Source organism: Triturus cristatus, chromosome 5_2 (assembly GCF_964204655.1).
Source record: "Triturus cristatus chromosome 5_2, aTriCri1.1, whole genome shotgun sequence".
Classification (NCBI taxonomy): Eukaryota; Metazoa; Chordata; class Amphibia; order Caudata; family Salamandridae; genus Triturus; species Triturus cristatus.
The window spans coordinates 1,094,990,648-1,095,013,721 of NC_140588.1; the positions used below are offsets into that span (position 1 = coordinate 1,094,990,648).

Here is a 23,074-nt window from a genome sequence, read left to right on the forward strand (position 1 = left end):
AGGCAGATTTGCGTACGCTTTTCCGCCTCTCCCACTCATTCTATTAGTGGTGCACAAACTACAGCAACACTCCCTCACTCTCATCCTAGTAGCTCCAACTTGGGCCAGGCAACCGTGGTACACCACACTGCTGGAACTATCTGTAGTACCGCACCAAAAGTTACACCTCTCTCCACGCCTCTTAACCCAGAACCATGGAGAGATCAGGCACCCGGACCCAGCTCAGCTCAACCTTGCGATCTGGCTCCTGAAATCCTAGAATTTGGGAACCTAAATCTTCCCCCTGACTGAATGATCGTCATCAGAGAATCTAGGCGACCCACCACTAGAGCGTGCTACACGGCCAAGTGGAAACGTTTTGTAGTCTATTGTCACAACAACACCATCAATCCCCTAGATGCGTCCATTCAACACATCATAGGCTACTTACTACATCTACACAGATGTAATCTAACCTATACGTCCATTAGATTGCACCTTGCAGCCATAGCAGCTTACCTACAAAACAGGCAACATCTATCACTTTTTAAAGTGCCTGCCATTAAAGCCTTCATGGAAGGCCTCAAAAGAATAATTCCCCCCAGAGTGCCACCCTCACCTGTGTGTAACCTAAACATCGTTCTCACCAGACTAATGGGGCCTCCCTTCGAACCTCTATACAAATGTGAACTTCAATTCCTAACATGGAAAACCGCCTTTCTTATAGCCATCACCTCCCTCAGAAGGGTCAGTGAGATAAAAGCACTTACCATTCAAGAACCTTTTCTCCAAATGCACCATAACAAAGTTGTTCTCCGTACCAACCCAAAATTCCTCCCTAAAGTCATTTCTCCTTTTCACCTAAATCAATCTGTAGAACTACCAGTATTCTTCTCGCAACCACAGACCGTTGCAGAAAGAGCTCTTCACACATTAGATGTCAAACGAGCATTACTCTACTACATCGAGAGAACACAACCTTTTCGTCTGACTAAACAACTGTTTGTCTCTTTCTCCCCACCACACAAAGGCAACCCCATCTCCAAGTCGGGGATAGCTAGGTGGATTGTCAAATGCATTCAGATTTGCTACCACAAAGCAAAACGAACGCTATCCGTTCCCCCTAAAGCCCACTCTACACGAAAAATGGGGGCTTCAATGGCATTTTTGGGAAACATCCCATTAGATGATATCTGCAAAGCAGCTACATGGTCAACACCGCACACTTTCACTAAACACTATTGTGTAGATGTGCAAACTAAGCAGCAAGCTAGTGTGGGCCAGGCTGTACTCAAAACATTATTTCAAACCACGGCAACAGATAAGGGTGGTCGCCGCTAAGGATGGGTACTGCTTTACAATCTATGCACAGTGTGTAATCTGCAGCTCATATGCCTCGAACGGCAAATGCTACTTACCAGTATGCATCTGTTCTTGGCATGTAGAGCTGCAGATCTACACACGCCTCCCCGGCTACCTTTATCTGTTCCAGTTATCTTATTTAGACACATACACATGGGTTTCTTCACTGTTATTAATACGCTCCATCTTTCCCTGCTGGCGAAAAACAATCAGAGGATGGAGCCGAAGCCCATGCGCAATACGATCCAGAGGAGGAGCCACATACCTCGTGACTTCCAAAGACTTTCCAAGAGGAAAAACAACTGCAACATCCGGGCCCAACACCAGATGGCGATCTATGCACAGTGTGTAGATCTGCAGCTCCACATGCCAAGAACAGACGCACACTGGTAAGTAGCATTTGCCTTATTTCTCCTCGTTATTCCCTCTTTGCATGTGTGCTGCATTCTGAAGCACACGTATGAAGAAGAAAAAGTCTCAAAGGATAATGTTTGTGCAGGAAGGTGCATAACGCAGACACCCAAAGGATGCCAGCGCATGGAGAGAGAAGAACGGCTCCATTTCTGGGCTTCTTTACACATAATCTGCACCCGTAGAAGTACCCCATTACTCCTAGAATAGATGCACATTTACTACTGTTTAGAATCCCCAAACATTGGCAGTAGTACGCTTGGGAAGCTGCGGCACTCTCAGGTTTCCAGGCATTGAACTGGTAATCAAACACCTAAAAGGTAATGGGACAAGTGTGTGCAAACAGTCTAACCACTGGCAATCCCTCGGGGTAGTAATCCAAACTGTTTTTGTTTACCCGCTGGGCCACTCTAGACTAGGGTCTTATTCAGGATGTAGCAGATGGAGAAAGGGCAGGAGGTGTGGCATAGAACTTTACTGCCTTGACTCCTTCCCCCAAATGTCGGGATGTTCAACAGCTCAGCAGACTTCTCGATACATTGGCAGGCACCGCAGTCATGGCGGTTCCTGTCAATGTAGGAAGTGTTTAATGGATGGCTCCATCACACATGGCGGCTGGCTGTCAAGGTTTTCCAAAATGTTTGTTATTTCAAAAACAAACTCACAAAGCTGGAGTTTATTTAAAAAAAATAATGAACCTTATTAGTTTTCTTCCATGATGTGGGATATTTTCTTTTTACTCTCCCTCTGGATACATCTGGCAATGACAAAGGGTAAAAGAGACCCCCATCTAAACCCCCCCTCTAAATAGGGTCAGCGGGCTTACTTCCGATGGCACCTAATCCATCGGGCTGTCGAAGGACGTTTTACCCTGACAGAGTAAAATTGACTCCGTCAACGTAAAACGTGCGGTCTGCCCAACTCTAAATCAGGTGGGCGGACCTTGAGTTTGGCGAATTGCTATAGAGTACTTGGTCACCAAACTCTAAATCAGCCCCAAAGACCAACCTAATGCAAATCACTGCTGACCCTTCTCCTCATGGGAACAGTCCACCCAGGACCTCGGTCACTTCAAACATTCACCCTGTGGCCCAGTGCTTGAAAATGAGAGATTTACACCCCCGAATCTCACTGACTAAGCTACGCCCCTGAGGCTGTACTCCCCTCAACTCTCCCTGCTCCAACCTAATGTGAACATGTGTGATCCCCCAGTGAGAGGACAGGCTGAGTGACCTCTGTGACCTTAAACTCATGAAATGTGTTTTATTTTTCAGGAAAATCTGCCTATGCTGCGGCAAACCAAGGTGAGTGACTCCTGACTTGTTTGTGTTGAGTTTCGCTTGTTCTCTGAGAGTGATTAAGAGAAGACACGGAATTTTCTCATGATTGTTAAATGTCAAAATGAAGGGAACATTGGCAAAGAAACCAGAACATCTTAAGGGAAACCAGGAAGTCTTTCTGTGTCAGAAACTGATCATTGTCAGTAAAACATCCATGGGGCGGAGGGGTGGCGTGTACAAGATAAAATGTGGTTTAATAAATGTTTGTCAGCCACCCAATACCAGAACTAGCTACGGAGGATCACAGAACATGTGCTTAGATTCTGTCACTGACTTCAGAACCAGAGCCTGCCCCTCAGCTGGTACCAGACTGGCGCATGGCCATGGCGTGTGTCACGCACACCGGTGCACATCATACGAAACTTGCACACCCTCAGCAGAGCCCCTCTTCCCCCAATAGTTTCTAAGCGCTGAAAGGGGGTGCTGTGTGACTCTGGCCCTGAATCCTCCCAGGATGTGACATCATGGAGCCCTACACGGTGCCACCTTGTTCTCTGGCCTCAGTTGCTTTTTTGCCACACCCTTCGATGCGGACCCAGAGCTCCTACCCTTAGTGTGCACCAAATTCTTCAAACAATTACGTACAGGGAACGCAGGAGGACAACCATCCATGACACCGCTATTCTACCCATGAGGGAGAGCGGCAAGGTGTCCCAGAACGCCACCGATCGCTTCAAAGCTTCGATCACCCCAGTCACATTGAGCTGTAGCAATCGCGATTCCTCGAGTGCCACCTGTACATCCAGGTATCAAAAGTGCCCAGTCTCCCAACGTAATACAAGCCCCGGAAGTCTCTCCAGCCGAGCACAGACAAATCAGCTAATGGGAAGAGCAGTGACTTGTGCCTATTAAGGTGCAAACAGGAGTTTTCACCAAAGTCTTCTAGGAGCAGCAATTTTCTAGAGACCGCATCACGGGTGGATGTTGTAGCGGTCTAGTTGTTGGCCGCCCGTTTAGGTAGAGACCCCAACCCAGAACCTCACTCATACTTTGTATCACCTTCTGGCCAGGCGTGGCCAGAAGGCTTTAAATAAAGCGACCGGAGTCGCTCGGGACTTCCGGTCCACACCAGTGATCAGAGTGTCCGTGTCGCTTATTATACCGTGCCTGTACGCCCAGTCATCTACATGCATGTTGCCCCACCCCCCCTGTTCCACGAGCCCACCAGATGTGATGTAGAACAGGGCATCGTCGGCGTACAGCGATATTAAATGGGATCTCTCCCCTATGCATGCGCCCCATCGCTCAAGTTCCTGTCGAGCCCATACTGCCATAGGCAAAGAGCAATGGCTACAATAGGCAGCCCTGCCGCGTTCCTCGCTCCAATGTCCATTTTTCTGACCGGCTCTGACCCTATCGTACCTGGACGCCCAACTCCATATAAAGACGTTAGACCCATCGGCAGAACCACAGGCCGAATCACGCTGCCCTTAGTACCTCCTGGAGGTATCCCCAATCCACAGTGTCAAACGCCTTCTCGAGGTCGACGGCCACTAGCGCCAGTTCCTCGTCCCAATGTTGTACCTCATGCAGGACATGCGTCAATCGCCTGGTCGACGGCCACTAGCGCCAGTTCCTCGTCCCAATGTTGTACCTCATGCAGGACATGCGTCAATCGCCTTATATTCATGCTCGGGTTGCAGCCGGGGATAAACCCACACTGATCCTCATGGATGAAGTGGGGCTTATGTGGAGCCTGTCGCCTCACCAGTGCTTTGCAGAGCATTTCAGCATCCAAGTTAATCATAGTGAGCGGGCGGGATGCCGCCCAGTCCGACCATCACCCCCCTGTTTCAGTAGCATGCATATTTCCCCTTCCCGCAGGGATGAGGGCCAGAGTCCCCGTTTAAACGCCACCTCATACTTGCCATAATGGTTGTGCCAACTTCTCTGAGTAGCCCTAATAAAATACCGACAGGATTTCCCCCCCCCCCCCCCCTCCCCCCCCCCCATCCCTTAGACTGTTAGTTGTGTCTCCAATTGCTTCTTTCCTGCCAGTGGGAGGCGCGTCAGTTTCAATCCCCCCAAAAATGGGACTTCGCAGTCCGGCCGGCCGGATATACCTTCTGTAAGTGCTGTTGAAACACTTCCAGTATGCCTACCCTGGAATGTTCCATGTCTCCCATTGTGTTGCGAAAGCAGGTCGTTAGCGATGGTGTCTGCTCCGTGCGCAAAATCCGGATTTGTCGCTTTCGGCATGGAACCACTGGCGGTAACGGCAGAGCGTGTATTTTTCCAGCCTGTCCCAGACGTCTCTAATTTGCTCACGTAGCATACTCTCTCGGGCACTTTCAGTGGGGTGCGCTTGGTCACCAGTCTTGATCTCTACTAAGGCATCTTCCCTATGCCTCAGCTCGCGCTATAGCTGACAACGGACTCCACAGGTGGGTCCCATACTCACGCCCCTCAATACCGTCTTTATTGCCTCCCACTCCGTGCTTCTACTGGACGCCCCCCTCCAATTGAGTGTCCTGTAGTCTGACAGCGCCTGAGGCAGCGTCTCCCTTCCCTACTGATCTGCCAGAATATCGGAGGGCATCCTCCACTGTCGAGGTCCCTGGACGGGGGGCATTCCACCGTAGCCCCCAACTTACAGGAGCGTGATCCGATGGGAATCGAGTTCAATGGGTCACCCCCATGTCCGAGAAGGCGGGTGTCTCCGTCACTAGCCCCCTGTCCAGTCTGCTATGCATGTTATGTGGGGGGGGGAAGCATGTAAAGAGATTCTGGGTTGGGTGTTTTTCCCGCCAGGCGTACTGTACCCCATCTTCCTCATTACTGCTTGCAACGATTTGGTCAATTGTGGTTTCGTGACGGTTCTGAGGGGGTGTCTGTCCAGGTCAGGGTCGAGTATGCAATTGAAATCACCCAACCATATAAGCGGAGCATCCAGTTCTGCAGCTATTAAGTCTTGCCTTGCCTGGTAGAAGGCAGGTTCATCTGTGTTTGGGGCATACGTATTCAAAATGACAATGTCACGGCCATCGAGCTTTCCGCGCAGTAGCACGTACCGGCCCCCAACATCTGCCTCCATGTTATGTGGGAGTGAACGGAGTTCCCGGGGCCACCCATAACAGTGTGCCCCTTGCATATATAGAATACGAGGAATGAAATGTCTGACCCTGCCACTTTTTTGCCACTCTAGCGGGCACAGTGTCGTCCAGCTGTGTCTTCTGCAGGCAGGCAAACATGAGACTCTTTTTAGGAAGGAGAGCCCCCTATGGCGCTTTGTCCTGAGGAACCAAACCCCCTTTATCATATAGTCGCAGCATGGCACTCACACATCTCATGATCCATCGACTGCTGCCCAACATCTCCACCCGCTGTACACCCATAGTGCTTGCAACCATTAACAAACTACTGAACAAAACTCCCCACCTCCCACCTACGGACAAAACACGTGCAGCTGTGCTGTCGGGATTGCCCACCCCATGCTTGTGCCAGGATGTACACAGCTTCCCTATTAGCCCAACAGGGGCTAGTAAATAGACCACAGAACAACAGACTACCCTGGCAAGCCCACCCTCTAACGGACCAGCAAATTCTTGTCAGCAAACAAATTCTGCTGAACCCAACCAGTGCCTGGCACTGAAACCCAGTCGTGCACCTCTCACGCTCCCACCCCCTTCATTGCATCTTACCAACTCTTGGCCCAACACACCACTCACTCTCATGTTAGCAGGGCTCGCAGGAGCACCGTCACTACATCCAAACACGTCTCCACGTGCAAAGCATGTGGAAGAGTATGTGACCAGTGCACCAGTGGTTCAGCCAGCCCTCGTTTAAATCGCCCTCCGGCTCAGGGCACATCTATCAGGGTCTCAAGGACAATGTCCACCATTAAGCCCAGTGTCTCCGATGATCACCCTCCCGGGTCCTGCAGTATAGGTGTGGTCGGCGAATCAGAGGTCCCATCAGCTGTGGTTCCCAGCTGCAAAGTTCCATCCTCTCCCGGTGACCCTGTGCTCCTCCTGTGTCGCCGTCGAGCCGAGCTTACGCTGGGAGCCCTTGTTGGAAAGGGAGCCCCATATCCGCTTTTGGCCACATTGTTCACGCAATGGGGGAGCATCTCCTCAAATCTCCAGCCATTCCCAGACCTCCTCCACAGACTCGAAGAAGTGGGGCTTGCCTTGCGCCAGTACTTTCAGTAGAGCCAGGTAGAGAAGCATGTATTGCAGCTGTAGGTCACGTAACTTCCGCTTAACACCCAGGAACCAGGAAGGATTTCAGTAGTTCTTGGACTTGTCTGGTGTAGTCCGGGTAAATAGTAAGTTCGAGGCATTTGAGCGGCAGATTACACACTTTTGCATAGATCGCCATCTGGTGTTGGGCCCGGATGTTTGCAGTTTGTTTTTCTCTTGGAAAGTCTTTGGAAGTCACAAGGTTGGTGACTCCTCCCTTGGATCGTATTGCGCATGGGCTTCGGCTCCATCCTCAGATAGTTTTTTTCCGCCATCGGGCTCGGATGTAATCTTCACGCTCCGGTTCCGAACATTTCCAGTTCGACGATCGAAGCGGAATCCTCACCTCTCATCATGGTATTGTTTCAATCGCGATCTCTTCAAAACATACCATCGACCAATCTTCGGTTCCAGTCATCGACGGCGGCCGTCGGGCCAACCCAGGCTCGGTCCCGGCTGATGGAAAGAACTCCATTCAAAAAGTGCCCTCGATGTGGCTCTAAATTCCCCCACACCGACCTCCACGAGGTATGCAACCTCTGCCTCTCTCCGGAACACGAGGCTCTAGACTGTCCAGCCTGCAAGTCTTTAAGATCAAAAAAGACTATTGGGGACCGAAGAGCCAGGCACACTCCTCGACCTCCGTTCCAGTGGATATCTTCGGAGACGACGCCGAAGATCCGGACCAGCACCATACCGAAGAGGACCTCGTCAGTGCTTCTGAGGCCGACGACTCAGACTTGGAGGACATCACCCCGGCGCAGAGGGTCGTGAATAACATACCCCCCCACACCTGCGCCCATACCCAAAAAGGCTTCGGTCACACCTTCGCCTCCGAGCCTAGGCAAAACCAAACAAACTGCTTCCAACACCCCACCTTCGGGCCCGGTGAAGAAGCCATATAAGCCTTCCGGCGGCTCGGGCTCGAGCCAGCCTGCCAGCGGTGCCGAGAAACACACTTCGGCACCGAAAAAGAAACCAAGCTCGTCACCGAAGCTTTCCACACCAAGCTCGTCACCGAAGCTCTCCACACCAAGCTCGGCACCGAAGCTTTCCACACCAGGCTCGGCACTGAAATCCTCCGGATCCAAACCTTCGGCACCGACCAAACCCGACCAAACCATATAAGGCCCCCGACGCCGACGCAGCCAAGTCAAAGCCACCCTCGGCGCCGAACAAAGAATCAGAGGTTCCAGAACACGCTGATAAGCCACACAGGCATAAAAAGCCATCGGCCCCGAAAACTTCGACGCCAAAGGAGCAAACAACATCAGAAGAACTATTTGCACCTGATCCATTACAAAAAGTGCTTACCAGGGATCCAAAGACTGGACATTTGACACTTGTTTACAAAAAGAGACCATTAGACAAACCAGCTCCACCTCCATCTCCAAAAAGGAAGGACTCTGCCACCTCCCCCTTCAGAATACCTTCCCCACCTCCTCCAACCCCCTCCACCCTCTCCACCTCCACCCCCTTCACCCTCTCCACCCCCACCTCATCGTTCTCCAACCCCGTCTCCAGACGATGATGATCAGGGGGACCCATATCAGGATATAGGGGATGTGCCCCAAGACCCCACCCCTACAGGATCCCCAGACCCATGGGACGACTATCATAATCCAGATATTCCAGACGTCCCACAAGATGACCTTTATCCCTCCAGGCCATCTCCACCTGAAGACTCCCTAGGTTTCCACTACCTACTTCAGAGGGCAGCACATTATCATGGGGTTGAGTTACACTCTGACCCAGTAGAGGAAGATTTCCTCCTTGACACCTTTGATGACGCACATAGGTCTACTTCCATACTACCTATGCTCAAGGGGGTAATAAAACATGCACCAGAGGTTTTTAAAGACCCAGTCAGGGCCAGGGTCATTAACCCACGTATAGAAAAGAAGTATAAAGCTGCCCCCTCAGATCCGGCATATATCAAGGGGCCAACGCCACTAGATTCTCTAGTGGTTTCCACAGCACAAAAAAGGGCAAACTCTCAGGCGTCAGGTGAAGCACCACCACCTGACAAAGAGTCAAAACTATTAGACGCATCCGGGAAGCGCACAGCGTCACAGGCAGCCAACATATGGCGTATAGACAACACCCAAGCGCTATTGGCCAGATACGATAGAGCGCATTATGACGAATTAGAGGCCATAATCCGCCATCTCCCAGACAAATACAAAACCAGGGCCAACAAATTAATACAAGAGGGTAAGACCATAACGAACACCTCTATACGCTGTGCCTTAGATGCAGCAGACACAGCATCACGGGCCAATAACACTAGCGTCCTCCTCCGTCGCCATGCTTGGCTCCGGATATCAGGGTTCAAACCGGAGGTACAAGCCTCCATCCTAAATCATCCCTTCAACCAACAGCACCTATTCGGTCCAAAGGTAGATGAGGCCCTCGAGAAAATGAAAAAGGACACGGACACAGCGAAATCTATGGGAGCTTTGCAGTCACACCCCCCTAGACGCTCCTTTCGCCGTTCTTCCTTTCGGAGTACCTCTAGAGGCTACTCCTCAGATAATGCGTCCACTTCCTACAAATGCCCCACTCAGTCCACCTTCACAAGGGGTTATCAAAGAGGCAGTTATAGGGGCAATAACAATAAGGGCAGAGGCAAAACAAATACCGCCCGCTCTGCCACACCACCTGCCCAATGACTTCCCCCCGCTCCCTCCAGACCATCCCACTCCGGTCGGGGGCAGATTACAAAATTTCCTTCAGGTTTGGGAAACCATCACCTCAGACAAATGGGTGACCCAAATTATTTGGTCAGGGTACTGCCTAGAATTAAAATCTACCCCCCCAAACATTCCACCCAAGCAACGCCCAATGTCACAAGAACATTCCACATTGCTGAAACAAGAGGTAATCTCCCTCCTACAAAAACAAGCAATAGAGCCAGTTCCTGCCAATCAACAAAATTTAGGGGTCTACTCCCTATATTTTTTAATACCAAAAAGGGACGAGACTCTGCGGCCTATCCTAGATCTCCGACCTCTAAATACATACATACATTCAGACCATTTTCACATGGTGATGCTCCAACAAGTGCTTCTGCTCCTCTCCCAAAACGACTTCCTCACCACACTGGACTTGAAAGACGCATACTTTCACATCCCAGTACACCCTGCTCACAGAAAGTATCTCAGGTTCGCAGTGGACGGGCAACACTACCAGTTCAAGGTGCTCCCATTCGGAGTCACAACAGCACCACGGGTATTCACCAAGTGCCTAGCAGTATGGGCGGCACACCTCAGAAGACAGCACATTCACGTCTTCCCATATTTAGACGACTGGCTAATAAAAGCCACGTCCTACAGTCAATGTGTATACCACACCACCACTACAATCCAACTACTTCACCAACTAGGCTTCACGGTGAACCACCAAAGTCCCACCTAACACCATCCAACATAAAGCAATACCTCGGTGCCACCATAGACACCTCAAAATCCATAGCCTACCCCAATCCAGCAAGGATTGCAAGCATTCAGGCTTTGCGTCAAAAATTTATACTTCAACACTCCCTTCCAGCAAGAGTGTTTATGCAGTTAATAGGAATGATGGAGTCTTGCATTTTCATTACCTCACGCAAGACTCCAGATGCGTCCACTCCAAGAGTGCTTGGCACGCCAATGGAACCAGGCCTAGGGACTACTGACAGATCTGGTGTTGGTAGACGGTCGCACCCATCGCTCTCTGCAGTGGTGGAACACCACAAACCTTTCCAAATGTCGACCGTTCCTGGACCCGGTTCCCCAGATAATACTAACAACAGACGCATCGCTCTCCAGCTGGGGAGCTCATCTATCACACCTCACAGTGCAGGGCACATGGATGCCACAACAAAAGTTACTCCATATCAACCACCTGGAGTTACTAGCAATCTTTCTAGCCCTAAAATCCTTTCAAACACAGCTTTCAGGCAAAGCAGTCATCATTCGCACAGACAACATGACTGCCATGTATTACATTCAACAACAAGGCGGCACACACTCTCCACAGCTCTCTCAAGTAGCACAGAGCATATGGAGATGGGCAATTCCCAGCAAAAATGTTCTCCTAGCCCAACATGTCCCAGGAGTCCAAAACACTATGGCAGATCTGCTCAGCAGACAAACGCAACAGATCCACGAGTGGGAACTCCACCCGCAGGTTCTTCATCCGTTCTTTCAAATGTGGGGGCATCCACAGATAGACCTCTTCGCCACCCACGAAAACAAAAAATGCCCAATCTTCGCCGCCAGATACCCACACCCATTGTCCAAAGGCAATGCGATATGGATGAACTGGTCAGGCAAATTTGCGTACGCTTTTCCGCCTCTCCCACTCATTCCATAAGTGGTGCGGAAACTACAACAGCACTCCCTCACACTAATCCTAGTTGCTCCAACGTGGGCCAGACAACCATGGTACACCACGCTCCTGGAACTCTCGGTAGTACCACACCAAAAGCTACACCTCTCACCATGCCTCCTAACCCAGAACCATGGAGAAATCAGGCACCCGGACCCAGCTCAGCTCAACCTTGCGATCTGGCTCCTGAAATCCTAGAGTTTGGGTACCTAAACCTTCCCCCTGACTGTATAAACGTCATCAGAGAAGCTAGACGCCCTACCACTAGAGCCTGCTACGCCGCCAAGTGGAAAAGATTTGTTGTTTACTGCCATAACAACACAATCAATCCTCTAGACGCGTCTATACAACACATCATATGCTACTTACTCCACCTACAAAGGTGTAACCTAGCCTACACTTCAATTCGGCTACACCTCGCCGCAATTGCAGCTTACTTACAAAACAGGCAACATCTATCACTTTTCAGAGTGCCTGCCATTAAAGCCTTCATGGAAGGCCTCAAAAGGATAATTCCCCCCAGAGTACCACCCTCACCTGTGTGGAACTTGAATATCGTTCTCACAAGGGTCATGGGGCCTCCTTTCAAACCTTTGCATAAATGTGAACTCCAATTCCTCACATGGAAAACAGCTTTCCTTGTAGCCATCACTTCCCTTAGAAGGGTCAGTGAAATACAAGCTCTTACCATACAAGAGCCTTTTCTACAATTCACCACAACAAGGTTGTTCTCCGCACCAATCCCAAATTCCTACCTAAAGTCATTTCCCCTTTTCACCTAAACCAATCGTAGAATTACCAGTATTTTTCTCGCAACCTCAGACCGTTGCAGAAAGGGCTGTGCACACCCTAGATGTCAAAAGAGCCTTACTTTACTACATCGAAAGAACACAACCTTTCCGAAAGACCAAACAACTATTTGTCTCTTTCTCCCCACCACACAAAGGCAACCCCATCTCTAAATCAGGGATAGCTAGGTGGATTGTAAAATGCATTCAGATTTGCTACCACAAAGCAAAACGGACGCTCTCCGTTCCCCCTAAAGCCCATTCTACACGAAAGATAGGGGCTTCCATGGCATTTTTAGGGAACATTCCTTTAGATGATATCTGCAAAGCAGCTACATGGTCAACACCGCACACTTTCACTAAACACTACTGTGTAGATGTGCAAACTAAGCAACAAGCTAGTGTGGGCCAGGCTGTACTAAAAACACTATTTCAAACCACTGCAACAGATACTGGTGGTCGCCGCTAAGGTTGGGAACTGCTATATAGTCTATGCAAAAGTGTGTAATCTGCAGCTCATATGCCTCGAACGGAATATGCTACTTACCAGTATGCATCTGTTCTTGGCATGTAGAGCTGCAGATCTACACACGCCCACCCGCCTCCCCGGCTACCTGTATCTGTTCCAGTTTATCTTATTTAGACACATACACATGGGTTTCTTCACTGTTATTACTACGCTCCATCTTTCCCTGCTGGCGAAAAACAATCTGAGGATGGAGCCGAAGCCCATGCGCAATACGATCCAAGGGAGGAGTCACCAACCTCGTGACTTCCAAAGACTTTCCAAGAGAAAAACAAACGGCAAACATCCGGGCCCAACACCAGATGGCGATCTATGCAAAAGTGTGTAGATCTGCAGCTCTACATGCCAAGAACAGATGCATACTGGTAAGTAGCATATTCCTTTTGTTGGTTTCGTAGCTCAGGTCCATCCGTTCCCTGGCAGCATGCAGGATACAGTCTGTCGTGATAGTTCAAAACCTTTGCTATTATGGCTCGCGGTTGTGCATCCGGAGGGGGAGGTGGCACCAGGGCCCTACGTGCCCTTTCTATAACAAACAGCTCAGAGTCCCCGCGGACGCAACTGGGTGAGAATCCACTGCCCCAGGAATTGCTCTGCCGACCCTTGCTCCGCTCGCTCTAGGAGTCCCAACACTCGGATGTTACTGCGTCGGACACGCCCTTCTGCATCCTCAGCCCATTGCTCCAGGGCCCTCGTGGCTGTTGTCATCTGGGCCACCTGATGTTCAAGCGTCGCTTCCTCACTCTGCAGGTCCCTGCTATCTCCCTCAGCCGCGGGCACCTTTTCTGCTACTTTCTGCAGATCTGCCCTCAGCACATTGACATATATTGATACAGTCTCATTGCGGTCCCCCTGAATGGCAGCCAAAACCTCTGCACGAGAGGGCTGTCCATGTTCCTCCTCTTCCCCCACATCATTACCACCCATTTGCCTCATTACGAGCTGTGGCGGGTGGGTGGTGTGGTGTACTGTGTTATTGTGTTTGCTCCCGTTGATCTCGCTGCTTTATCTTTACCCATTGTATCGGTGACATTGCGGCTCATCTTTACAAGGCCCTCCAGGTCCGGCATCCAGGGACCCCGTGCACAGATGCTGTCTGGAAAACAACCCCCTTGGGATCTCCCCCCGTGTGGTCTACCCGGTTGGATGTCTCGGCCGTACCACCAGCAGGCAATAATCCCTGTTACAGCAGACGTCCTCACCTCAAGGCAACCTTCTAGGTGTTATAGGGCCGTATGGCGTCCAATCCACCTTGCTCGTGCATGAACCTGCCCCCAGATCTGCTCCTTTCCAGCCAAGTACCACCTTCCCCTCGGACACGGTTCCCCCGCCAAGCGCCAGGCGAGTGAGGCGCAACGCTATGATTCCCCCATGCTGCCTCCTCTGCCAATGCAAGTCCAAGTCATTTGTTTGTTCAGTCTCTCCAATGTCAGGCCCGCACCAGCGCACCACTGACCTCCTGGCAAATCGTATATGTGTGAATGTGAAGCTCTGTTGGAGGAGGAGGCTGAGAAGGAAGCTATCCGGCTCCTGGTGGGCATCTAGACATGTACTTATAATCAGCTGTACTTTCCACTAAAGAGGAGCCACGTCCATGGACACGGGCATCCAGCACATATGTGCATCTTTGCAGCAAGTGCTACCTTAGCACTTTCCAAGATGAGGTGATCAAGGAGAACAAAGCTGCGCTGTTGTTGCTGCACTTAGGGAACGTTTCAGGTGTCCTGCGGCAGAGGACAGGGACTCTAAGGCATGGGTTCTTGGAGCCTGCGCTGGATATCAGGCAAATGGCTAGCCTCAAGGAGACCTGTCCAGGCAGTGGGACCCCTTCTGAGGCACTTTGCAACAGGGGGGCTAGAGAAGGGAGCCCAGGGCCAGGTGCTTCTCCCCACAAGGGTCAGCTGGAGCCAGGGGCCAGGTCAGAGCTTCTGAACATGGAGAATCAGGGCTGACCTCTCGGGCCAGTGGGACCCTGCCCTGAGCACTCTGCGACACGGTGGGCTGGAGAAGGGAGTAAGGCCCCAGGCTCCTCTGCTTTAGGGCCAGCCGGAGCTCTGACGAGGGCCCAGAGAGAGCTTCTGAACCCAGACAAGCAGGGGAGATCCCCGGGTGCCTGTGGGACCCTGTGCCGAGCACTCTGTGATACAGTGGGTCAGAAAAGGGAGACTGAGGCCTGAGCCTTCCAACCCAGGGCCAGCTGGAGCTCTGACCTGGAGCCGGGTCACAGATTCTGAACCTGGGCAAGTGGCGTAAGAGCTCCCAGTGCCTAGGAGACCCCATCTGTGCCGAGCACTCTGCGACTCAGTGGGCTGGAGAAGGGAGTAAGGCCCCAGGGCCCTCTGCTTTAGGGCCAGCCCGAGCTCAGCCGGAGATCTGACTCCGTCAGAGCTTCTTCTGAGTAAGCAGGGGTGGCTTTCCTGTGTATGCGGGTCCAGTCCTGGGTCCTCAGCCTTGGTATTCTAGATCAACACCCATTCTTCTAATCCGTGCACACAGAGTGACAGAGGGGGATATTCAAGAGAAATTATCCGGCCTCTTGGAGCCCCGACTGGGCTTGAAGCTTCAAATGAGCCCTCATTGGGACTTCCAGGGCAGCTCGGCATTCTGAACAGTGGGTCATGTGAAGGAAGTGACCTGTTTTGTTTATGTATTTCTAAGTAGAAAACGTCGGCTGTGACGCTGGCAGGGCACATTTTGCCCCACCCATGTATGCGTTGTATATGACCTCTTCAGCCCGGAGTCTTCCATGTAAGAAATGTTCTGTAACTTCCTGTTCAATGTCACTGAGGAGTCTAAAAGATTTAAAAGAGTAAAGTATTGTGGCACACGTGAGTTACAAGGGCCAGATGTCAAACTTCCAGAAGGTAAATGAGGCCCCAGTGCCATTCTAGATTCACTGCATCCCTATTCGGGGATGTTTAGTTTCTCCTCCCTACTTTGTCACTCATGACTTATGCATTCTTGAACACTATGCCTTGATAACAGGAGGAAGGGTATGATCTTTACAGGAGAAAATGAAATCATTGAAGGTAAATCATGTGAGTGAGTTCTGACTTGTTTAAGTTAAACTTCCTAAGTGATCTGAGGGCAGTGAGAAGAAGGCTTGAAATATCTTCACACTGCGCCCTCTGCGCCTCATTCTGCATTTATGGCACCTTGCTATTTCAATGTCTGACAGGCCCCTGCTTAGAGGGCGCTTCCAGGCACTATTTAGTTACAAAGGTCCATATTCTATCTTGTCTCCTGTGTTTCTCAAAGAGACGTGTATCTCATATGGTGGGAGAGAGACAGGGAGCGGTTGTGTGTGGTTGAGACTGGGTGACTGGCAAGGGGGCGAGCGAGGGGAGGGATGGGCCAGAAGGTGTCGTACTGCTTACAAATGACATTTGTGTATTATTGTATGCTATAATGTTGCTGGGTACTGGTAGTACTCGCTGTGCTGGTGGGGGAACGTACCATTGTTGTCCTACTGTTGCTGACTTGTTAAACTGAAAAAACCACAAATAAAGATTAAAAAAGAGACATTCTCTTCTCTTTGCAGACGCAGCTCCTACCGACTGTTAGTCCAGCCAGTGCTCTGCTTGAAGGTAGGCCCCGGCCGCACTCTGAGGGACATAAGTTACTCAATTATAACAATAACCTTCTCATTTTATCAGCTTTAGTGGGTACAATTATGACTAAAAAACCTACTTGTGGAATTTGCACTTATGATAAAGTTTTCCAGCTGTATCCATTTGAGGGACTCTAGGCTTTTGGAGAGAGTTTTGCCAGCTGATTTTGAGTCTCTGCTGGACAGGTGCGGGCCCAAAGTGAACCCCACCTGCACACTCTAAAATCTTACCCCACAAGCAGACGTATCCCATCATTGAAAAGGTCACCCCATCCGTAATCCAAGATCACATCGCATCCATACTGAGGCAGCTAAACCAGAAAGAAACAGTTTGGACAGCAGCTCCGTATTATGATATCAAGATTGCAAATCTTGTGGACTCGACACCCCAATACAGCTCAGAGAGTAGCTAACCCTGGTTCACTGTCACAATTGCCAAAGCCAGAAAAAATAGGACCTAGGCTCAGACAAGATTATTGGACATCATCCTAACAGCAAAGTCCACATTTATCCAAGAGCCAACCATGGGCTTTCCCCAGGGCCACTTGTGTGTTTTCAGGCAAATCAAAAACCTATCCACACCTCAAAAAAGATCACCAGCCGCCCTCTGCAGAAACATGCTGTCCATTACTCACTGAGAAGATGTACATAGTAAGAGAAGTTTGATCTGGGCAGCACACTTCACAAAATACTCCCACACCTGGGTCATTTTCAAACCTATCTCCACCAACTAGCTCTGAGCACAAACTGCTTCACAGGTCCCACCCAGAAAAAGATATCAAACAGAAAGTTGTCCCCTTCCAAGACTTCAATGTCTCCCACAACCAAGAAATATCCCAATCTTAAGAAAGCCAACCTAGGCCCATCCAACAACTGTCCTGTGTCCAACATCTCATGACAAGGAAAAGCCATTGAAAAAACTATGGCAGACCAACAAACACCATCATTGTCAGAAAGCTAAGAAAGGCTACTTTGGAGTAGTTTCTACTTTCCAGTAGGAACTGCCCGTTTGTTGAGCAACATAAACGTAGGGGCGGTGCCCGACTGATTTTGTGCACCCCCGCAGGATATGTTGTCCTACAGACCAGCTAGGCAGGTGGCAAATGCTTTTTGCAACCACAGAACATGACAACCTTGACTCCCCCCAGGAGCCGTAGTAAAAGATGTAGAACTCTTTTGCTCAGTCACTTGAGCTGTCTTGGAGAAATATCCAAGGAATACACAGAGGGGCGTTTTCAATATTTATTGAACCATTGTGATTTTTGTATGAAATATATGTGCTGCGATGATGAATAGACAGAACCAGATGAGTGTGATTAGCAATATGGGGACAGTGAACAGAATGAACAGTTCCACCATCTTCCTAAAACAATCTATATATGCAAGCACATAAAAACAAGACCTAAGACGGCTAAGACCTGGAACGAGCTCCCGATCGACATCAGACGCGCCCCCTCTCTGCACATCTTCAGGAAAACCCTGAAGACCTGGCTCTTCAACTGACCGGAGCTGCTCCCCCCCTGGCCCCAGCCCCCCCAGGTGAGTAGCGCGCTTCATAATTCCCTGATTGATTGAAAAATATATAGTGTGCTCCTACTATGCGTTCCCTAACCTAAATGTCTAGGGTCTGTGTGCATGTGTTATGCCAAGAATCCCCTATTGGACATGGGTTGTGGGTTAGGTCCAGGGGGCAACTCTAAGTTGCCGTCTGTGTGCATTTTACATTAAATCCCACACTGGCATCGGTGTGGGTTTAATGTGCTGAGAAGTTTGATACCAAACTTCTCCGTTTTCAGTAAAGCCATTATGGTATTGTGGAGTTCGTAATGACCAACTCCCAGCACTATATACTCTTAATGGCATTACTGCACTTATAATGTCTAAAAATTGGTCTAGACACTCTAGGGGTACAGGGCTCATGCACCTGTTCTCTCACCACTGGTATAGTGCACCCAGCTAGAGGGGTGGCGGACCTATGCCAGGGCAGTGGGTTGTAGGCGTGGCACACAGGGATGTGTTCCATGTGGACTCTTCACTTTGTTCTGCACCAAAACACGCAGCCTACAATGGCTGTGTGTGTGTGTGTGTGTGTGTGTGCGTGTGTAAAGGTACAGGGCCTCTAAGGGTGGCGCAATACGTGCTGCAGCCCTTAGAGGCCTTCCCTGGTCACAGTGCCCTGGGTACCCATGGTACCTTTTACAAATGACTGACATGTGGCCAGAGAAGTGTCAATTGGGGATGCAAGGTACAGTTTTGGGAAAGAACACAGGGCCTGGGAGCCTGATTGGCAGGGACCCAGGGCACATCAAGTCAAAGTGCATCAGTAGTCTGGCAAAAAGTGGGGGGGGTTCCTGCAACAGAAACCCAGCTACCTACAACCCCCATTACCTGAAGAGAAAGATTGTAAGTCCCTCTCCGTGGGATCAGCAAGCAGCGGGGCTGAGGTTTCAGCGTGGAGTGACCTCGCAACGACAGCAAGTGCTTCTCTTCCCCAACCCGGACATGCTTGTTTATTTATAACAAAAAGCAACCTTGCTCTCGAGTCGAGGCCTTAGTCAGTCCGACATTGTTATGATCTATTGGTGGCTGCGTCCCCTTATGGATGAAAACAAATACCGACAGTTGCACAATGTGTGTCAAGGCCTTGTACGTGATGTTCAAGGTGTCACGATAATGTTTTTACTAAGTGGAATTTGTATGCAATGTAGTTTCAGAGAAACTAATCCTACAATGTCACGCATGCAAATGTGTGTCAAAAGTCATTGTGCGAAAGAGAAGGCAACTTAGGAAACGTGCACATGGTAAAAATGGCAGCGTTTCTCCCCGGGTCTAACTAAGACACATGACACCACTGGTCTACTAATAATTCAGATTCAGCTCCACTTTCAGCTTCAAAATGATTCCCTTGAAGGTACTTGACAACAAGCACAGCATCCTCGACAGAGGCAATCCCTGCCTAATGGGGTTAGCGGATGTCTTAACTACTTTTGCCATCGGCAGGCTACTTAAGACTCTGGAACAGCCCATGGGTTTCTGAGAATGTTCAAGCACTAGTTTACATATGTCCTGAACAACAGAGCCTTGTGATGTAAATCAGTCACCAGACCTCAGACATACATCAGATAGAGTGCCGTGTGCCTCAGAGCTCCATCCTAGCTCCCGCAACATTTAATCTGTCCACTGAGGCCCCAGGACTGATCATGAAGGACTCGTGTGACTGTGCACCAACATCGTAACAATGGACAATTGTTTCTTCAAATATCCACATTATAAGACATCGCAACGCTGGAGAACCTCGCCTTACATTGCATCAAACTGAATTCCTCTTCCTATCTCCATCCCTCAACAGAAGCTCGGCCCAATGATTCTGAACTCTTTGAAACCAATGGGACTTTCACCTCATCCTCCACTATCGCCAAGCCCTGAGGGGACAGACTAGCTTTGTCCTTTACACTCATTCTGCACATTAACAGAATGGCCAAAGCAGACAGCTTTCATCTCCATGCCCAGAAGAACATCTTCCACCTCACCCAGGCAGACCCCTGTGAACCTCCATGCTCCCACTAGGCGTATCCAGACTGGACTTTGGCGACACTGGTCTTGCCACTTCCCTCTATAGACCCGATAAAGGCTGCCATCAACTCTGCAGTTGGGGTTACACACTCAGCAAACAAGAAGAATCACCAGAGTTTAATTCAAGAGATGCTGCCTTGTCAACAAGTCATTCTACAATAATAACCAACCTTACCGTGCAGATCTTCTGACTCTTGCTGGCGGCTTAAGAGGACTAAGATGTAACAACACATTCCTGCTGGAAGCACCAAAGTTCAGAACTTCCACCACCAGTGGCGTAACGAAACTTGAGGGAGCCCCCCTGCAAGGTACTTGGAGGGGCCCTCCTCTGGGCTCAATCAGGAGCTCTCAGGCCAGTCTACTGATCTGAGGGGGCCCCCTGGAATTCTGCCCCACCCCCGCACCACGGGGGCCTATGTTACGCCACTGTCCACCACCAACAAGTAATCCTTGTCGGTGGCAGCAGCATCAGCCTGGAACGTGCTACCCACTGACCTAAGGAAATTAACCCCAATCATCGGTTTTAGGGAAAAACTTCAATACAAATGTATTAAAACAATCCCTCAACTAGCAGAAACCTCAAAGAACTCAATCCACCTTTAGGGAACACTCTCCTTTATTGACGTCCTACTGGGTGCTTCTAATCACAGATTCCTCACCTTTACTATATATATCCGCCAGGCTCCAGACTAGAGCAAGAGATGTTTCCATTAATGTTCCTGCACGCCAGTAGGTGATGGAGTGAAGCTGCCTATAAACGCCACCCCTGCACGCTGACGTCAGCTTCTTTCTTTCTGCATGCTTCTACGCAGCTCTGGAAGTCCTTACTCCACTCTCTCAAAGTCTTAATATGACCGTGTGATATGGAAATTGTCCCCACTAAAAACAAGATTCAAACCATGCTGAGACTGCAGGAAGCAGATGTCGGTCACGACGCCACTTGATGTACGCTGGTTGTGCTTGAGCTCTGTTCACGACTCTAGTTTGGCAATAAGAGTGCCTTTATGCACACAAAACTGATCGGAGAACGAGAGGTGAAGCTCTCTGTCATCTGAACATTAGATGAGATTGTGGTCAACGCACAAATCTCGCTCCCTTTCCAAGTCACGGAGTCACCTGCGGTCCCAGTCACGAGGCTGTTCCTGTGAAATGTCCAGCTCCCGACTGAAGTCTTCTGGTAGGTTTTCAGTCGAAGAGGTGCCAGTATGTAGAAACATAAAGCGGGACTCAATCTCATCGGACCCACCATTCGATGCCCACTGAGGAGGCGTGAGGGATTCAAGCTGAAGATCTCAACCCTCTGGTGTTGCCAGAATGTGACCTGGTCCTGAAGTTGGTCCAGATGCGTCCCTGGGCGTCAATGACACTGCAGCAAACAGTGCCTTTCAAAGAAGCCATGCTGCAAATGTTTCATGCACTTTTAGCTCTTTGTAGCATGTCTTTGGGCCCCGCAGAGCCACATGGGTCCTCAGTCTTGCATCTGTCAGTGGGTCCGTCCCTATCTACCCCCTACAGACCTATTCCGCTCCGACACCAGTGCAGACTTCAACTCTGACACCAAGATTCAGTTCCTTCCATGCCGATGCTCACTCTGGCCCAATGTCCGATGCTCACTCTGGCCCAATGTCCGATGCTCACTCTGGCCCAATGTCCGATGCTCACTCTGGCCCAATGTCCGATGCTGACTCTGGCCCAATGTCAGATGCTGACTCTGGCCCAATGTCCGATGCTGGCTCTGGTCCGATGCTGACTCTGGCCCAATGACCGATGCTGACTCTGGCCCAATGTCCGATGCTGGCTCTGGCCCAGTGTGCGATGCTGGCTCTGGCCCAGTGTGCGATGCTGACTCTGGCCCAGTGTCCAATGCTGACTCTGGCCCAGTGTCCAATGCTGACTCTGGCCCAGTGTCCGATGCTGACTCTGGCCCAATGTCCGATGCTCACTCTGGCCCAGTGTCCGATGCTGGCTCTGGCCCAGTGTCCGATGCTGGCTCTGGCCCAGTGTCCGATGCTGACTCTGGCCCAGTGTCCGATGCTGACTCTGGCCCAGTGTCCGATGCGGACTCTGGCCCAATGTCCGATGCTCACTCTGGCCCAGTGTCCGATGGTCACTCTGGCCCAATGTCCGATGCTGACTCTGGCCCAATGTCCGATGCTGGCTCTGGTCCGATGCTGACTCTGGCCCAATGTCCGATGCTGACTCTGGCCCAATGTCCGATGCTGGCTCTGGTCCGATGCTGACTCTGGCCCAATGACCGATGCTGACTCTGGCCCAATGTCCGATGCTGGCTCTGGCCCAGTGTGCGATGCTGGCTCTGGCCCAGTGTCCGATGCTGACTCTGGCCCAGTGTCCAATGCTGACTCTGGCCCAGTGTCCGATGCTGACTCTGGCCCAATGTCCGATGCTCACTCTGGCCCAGTGTCCGATGCTCACTCTGGCCCAGTGTCCGATGCTGACTCTGGCCCAGTGTCCGATGCTGACTCTGGCCCAGTGTCCGATGCTGGCTCTGGCCCAGTGTCCGATGCTGGCTCTGGCCCAGTGTCGGATGCTGACTCTGGCCCAGTGTCCGATGCTGACTCTGGCCCAGTGTCCGATGCGGACTCTGGCCCAGTGTCCGATGCGGACTCTGGCCCAGTGTCCGATGCGGACTCTGGCCCAGTGTCCGATGCTGACTCTGGCCCAGTGTCCGATGCTGACTCTGGCCCAGTGTCCGATGCTGACTCTGGCCCAGTGTCCGCAGCTCGCTCTGGCCCAGTGTCCGCAGCTCGCTCTGGCCCAGTGTCCGATGCTGGCTCTGGCCCAGTGTCCAATGCTGACTCTGGCCCAATGTCCGATGCTGGCTCTGGTCCGATGCTGACTCTGGCCCAATGACCGATGCTGACTCTGGCCCAATGTCCGATGCTGGCTCTGGCCCAGTGTGCGATGCTGGCTCT

The 23,074-nt window shown here is 50.8% G+C and overlaps 2 protein-coding genes across 3 annotated transcripts in view; both read left to right on the forward strand.

The window, feature by feature from the left end:
* Positions 1–23,074, forward strand: part of LOC146829747 (H-2 class I histocompatibility antigen, Q10 alpha chain-like) — a 260,886-nt gene that overhangs the window by 226,987 nt on the left and 10,825 nt on the right. For both annotated transcript variants that reach the window (XM_085608470.1, XM_085608471.1), the window contains 2 exons: positions 3,027–3,056; positions 16,500–16,545. In XM_085608470.1, coding sequence (XP_085464596.1) covers positions 3,027–3,056; positions 16,500–16,522 — 53 coding nt within the window. In that variant the 3' untranslated portion in view covers positions 16,523–16,545. The remainder of the gene's footprint in view (positions 1–3,026; positions 3,057–16,499; positions 16,546–23,074) is intronic.
* Positions 4,678–13,490, forward strand: LOC146829748 (uncharacterized). The gene is made up of 3 exons (XM_085608259.1): positions 4,678–4,840; positions 8,864–9,856; positions 13,357–13,490. Exons 1-3 carry the CDS (start codon positions 4,678–4,680, stop codon positions 13,488–13,490), a joined length of 1,290 nt encoding a protein of 429 aa, XP_085464385.1.

Bases quoted from the DNA above. Each gene is read 5' to 3' on its own strand.
- LOC146829748 (XM_085608259.1), top strand. From the start codon at position 4,678: ATGTTGTACCTCATGCAGGACATGCGTCAATCGCCTTATATTCATGCT. The intron at 4,841-8,863 runs GTGAGCGGGCGG...CCACCCCTACAG, and splicing joins CAGCATCCAAGTTAATCATA to GATCCCCAGACCCATGGGAC. The intron at 9,857-13,356 runs GTTATCAAAGAG...TTGGTTTCGTAG, and splicing joins TCAGTCCACCTTCACAAGGG to CTCAGGTCCATCCGTTCCCT.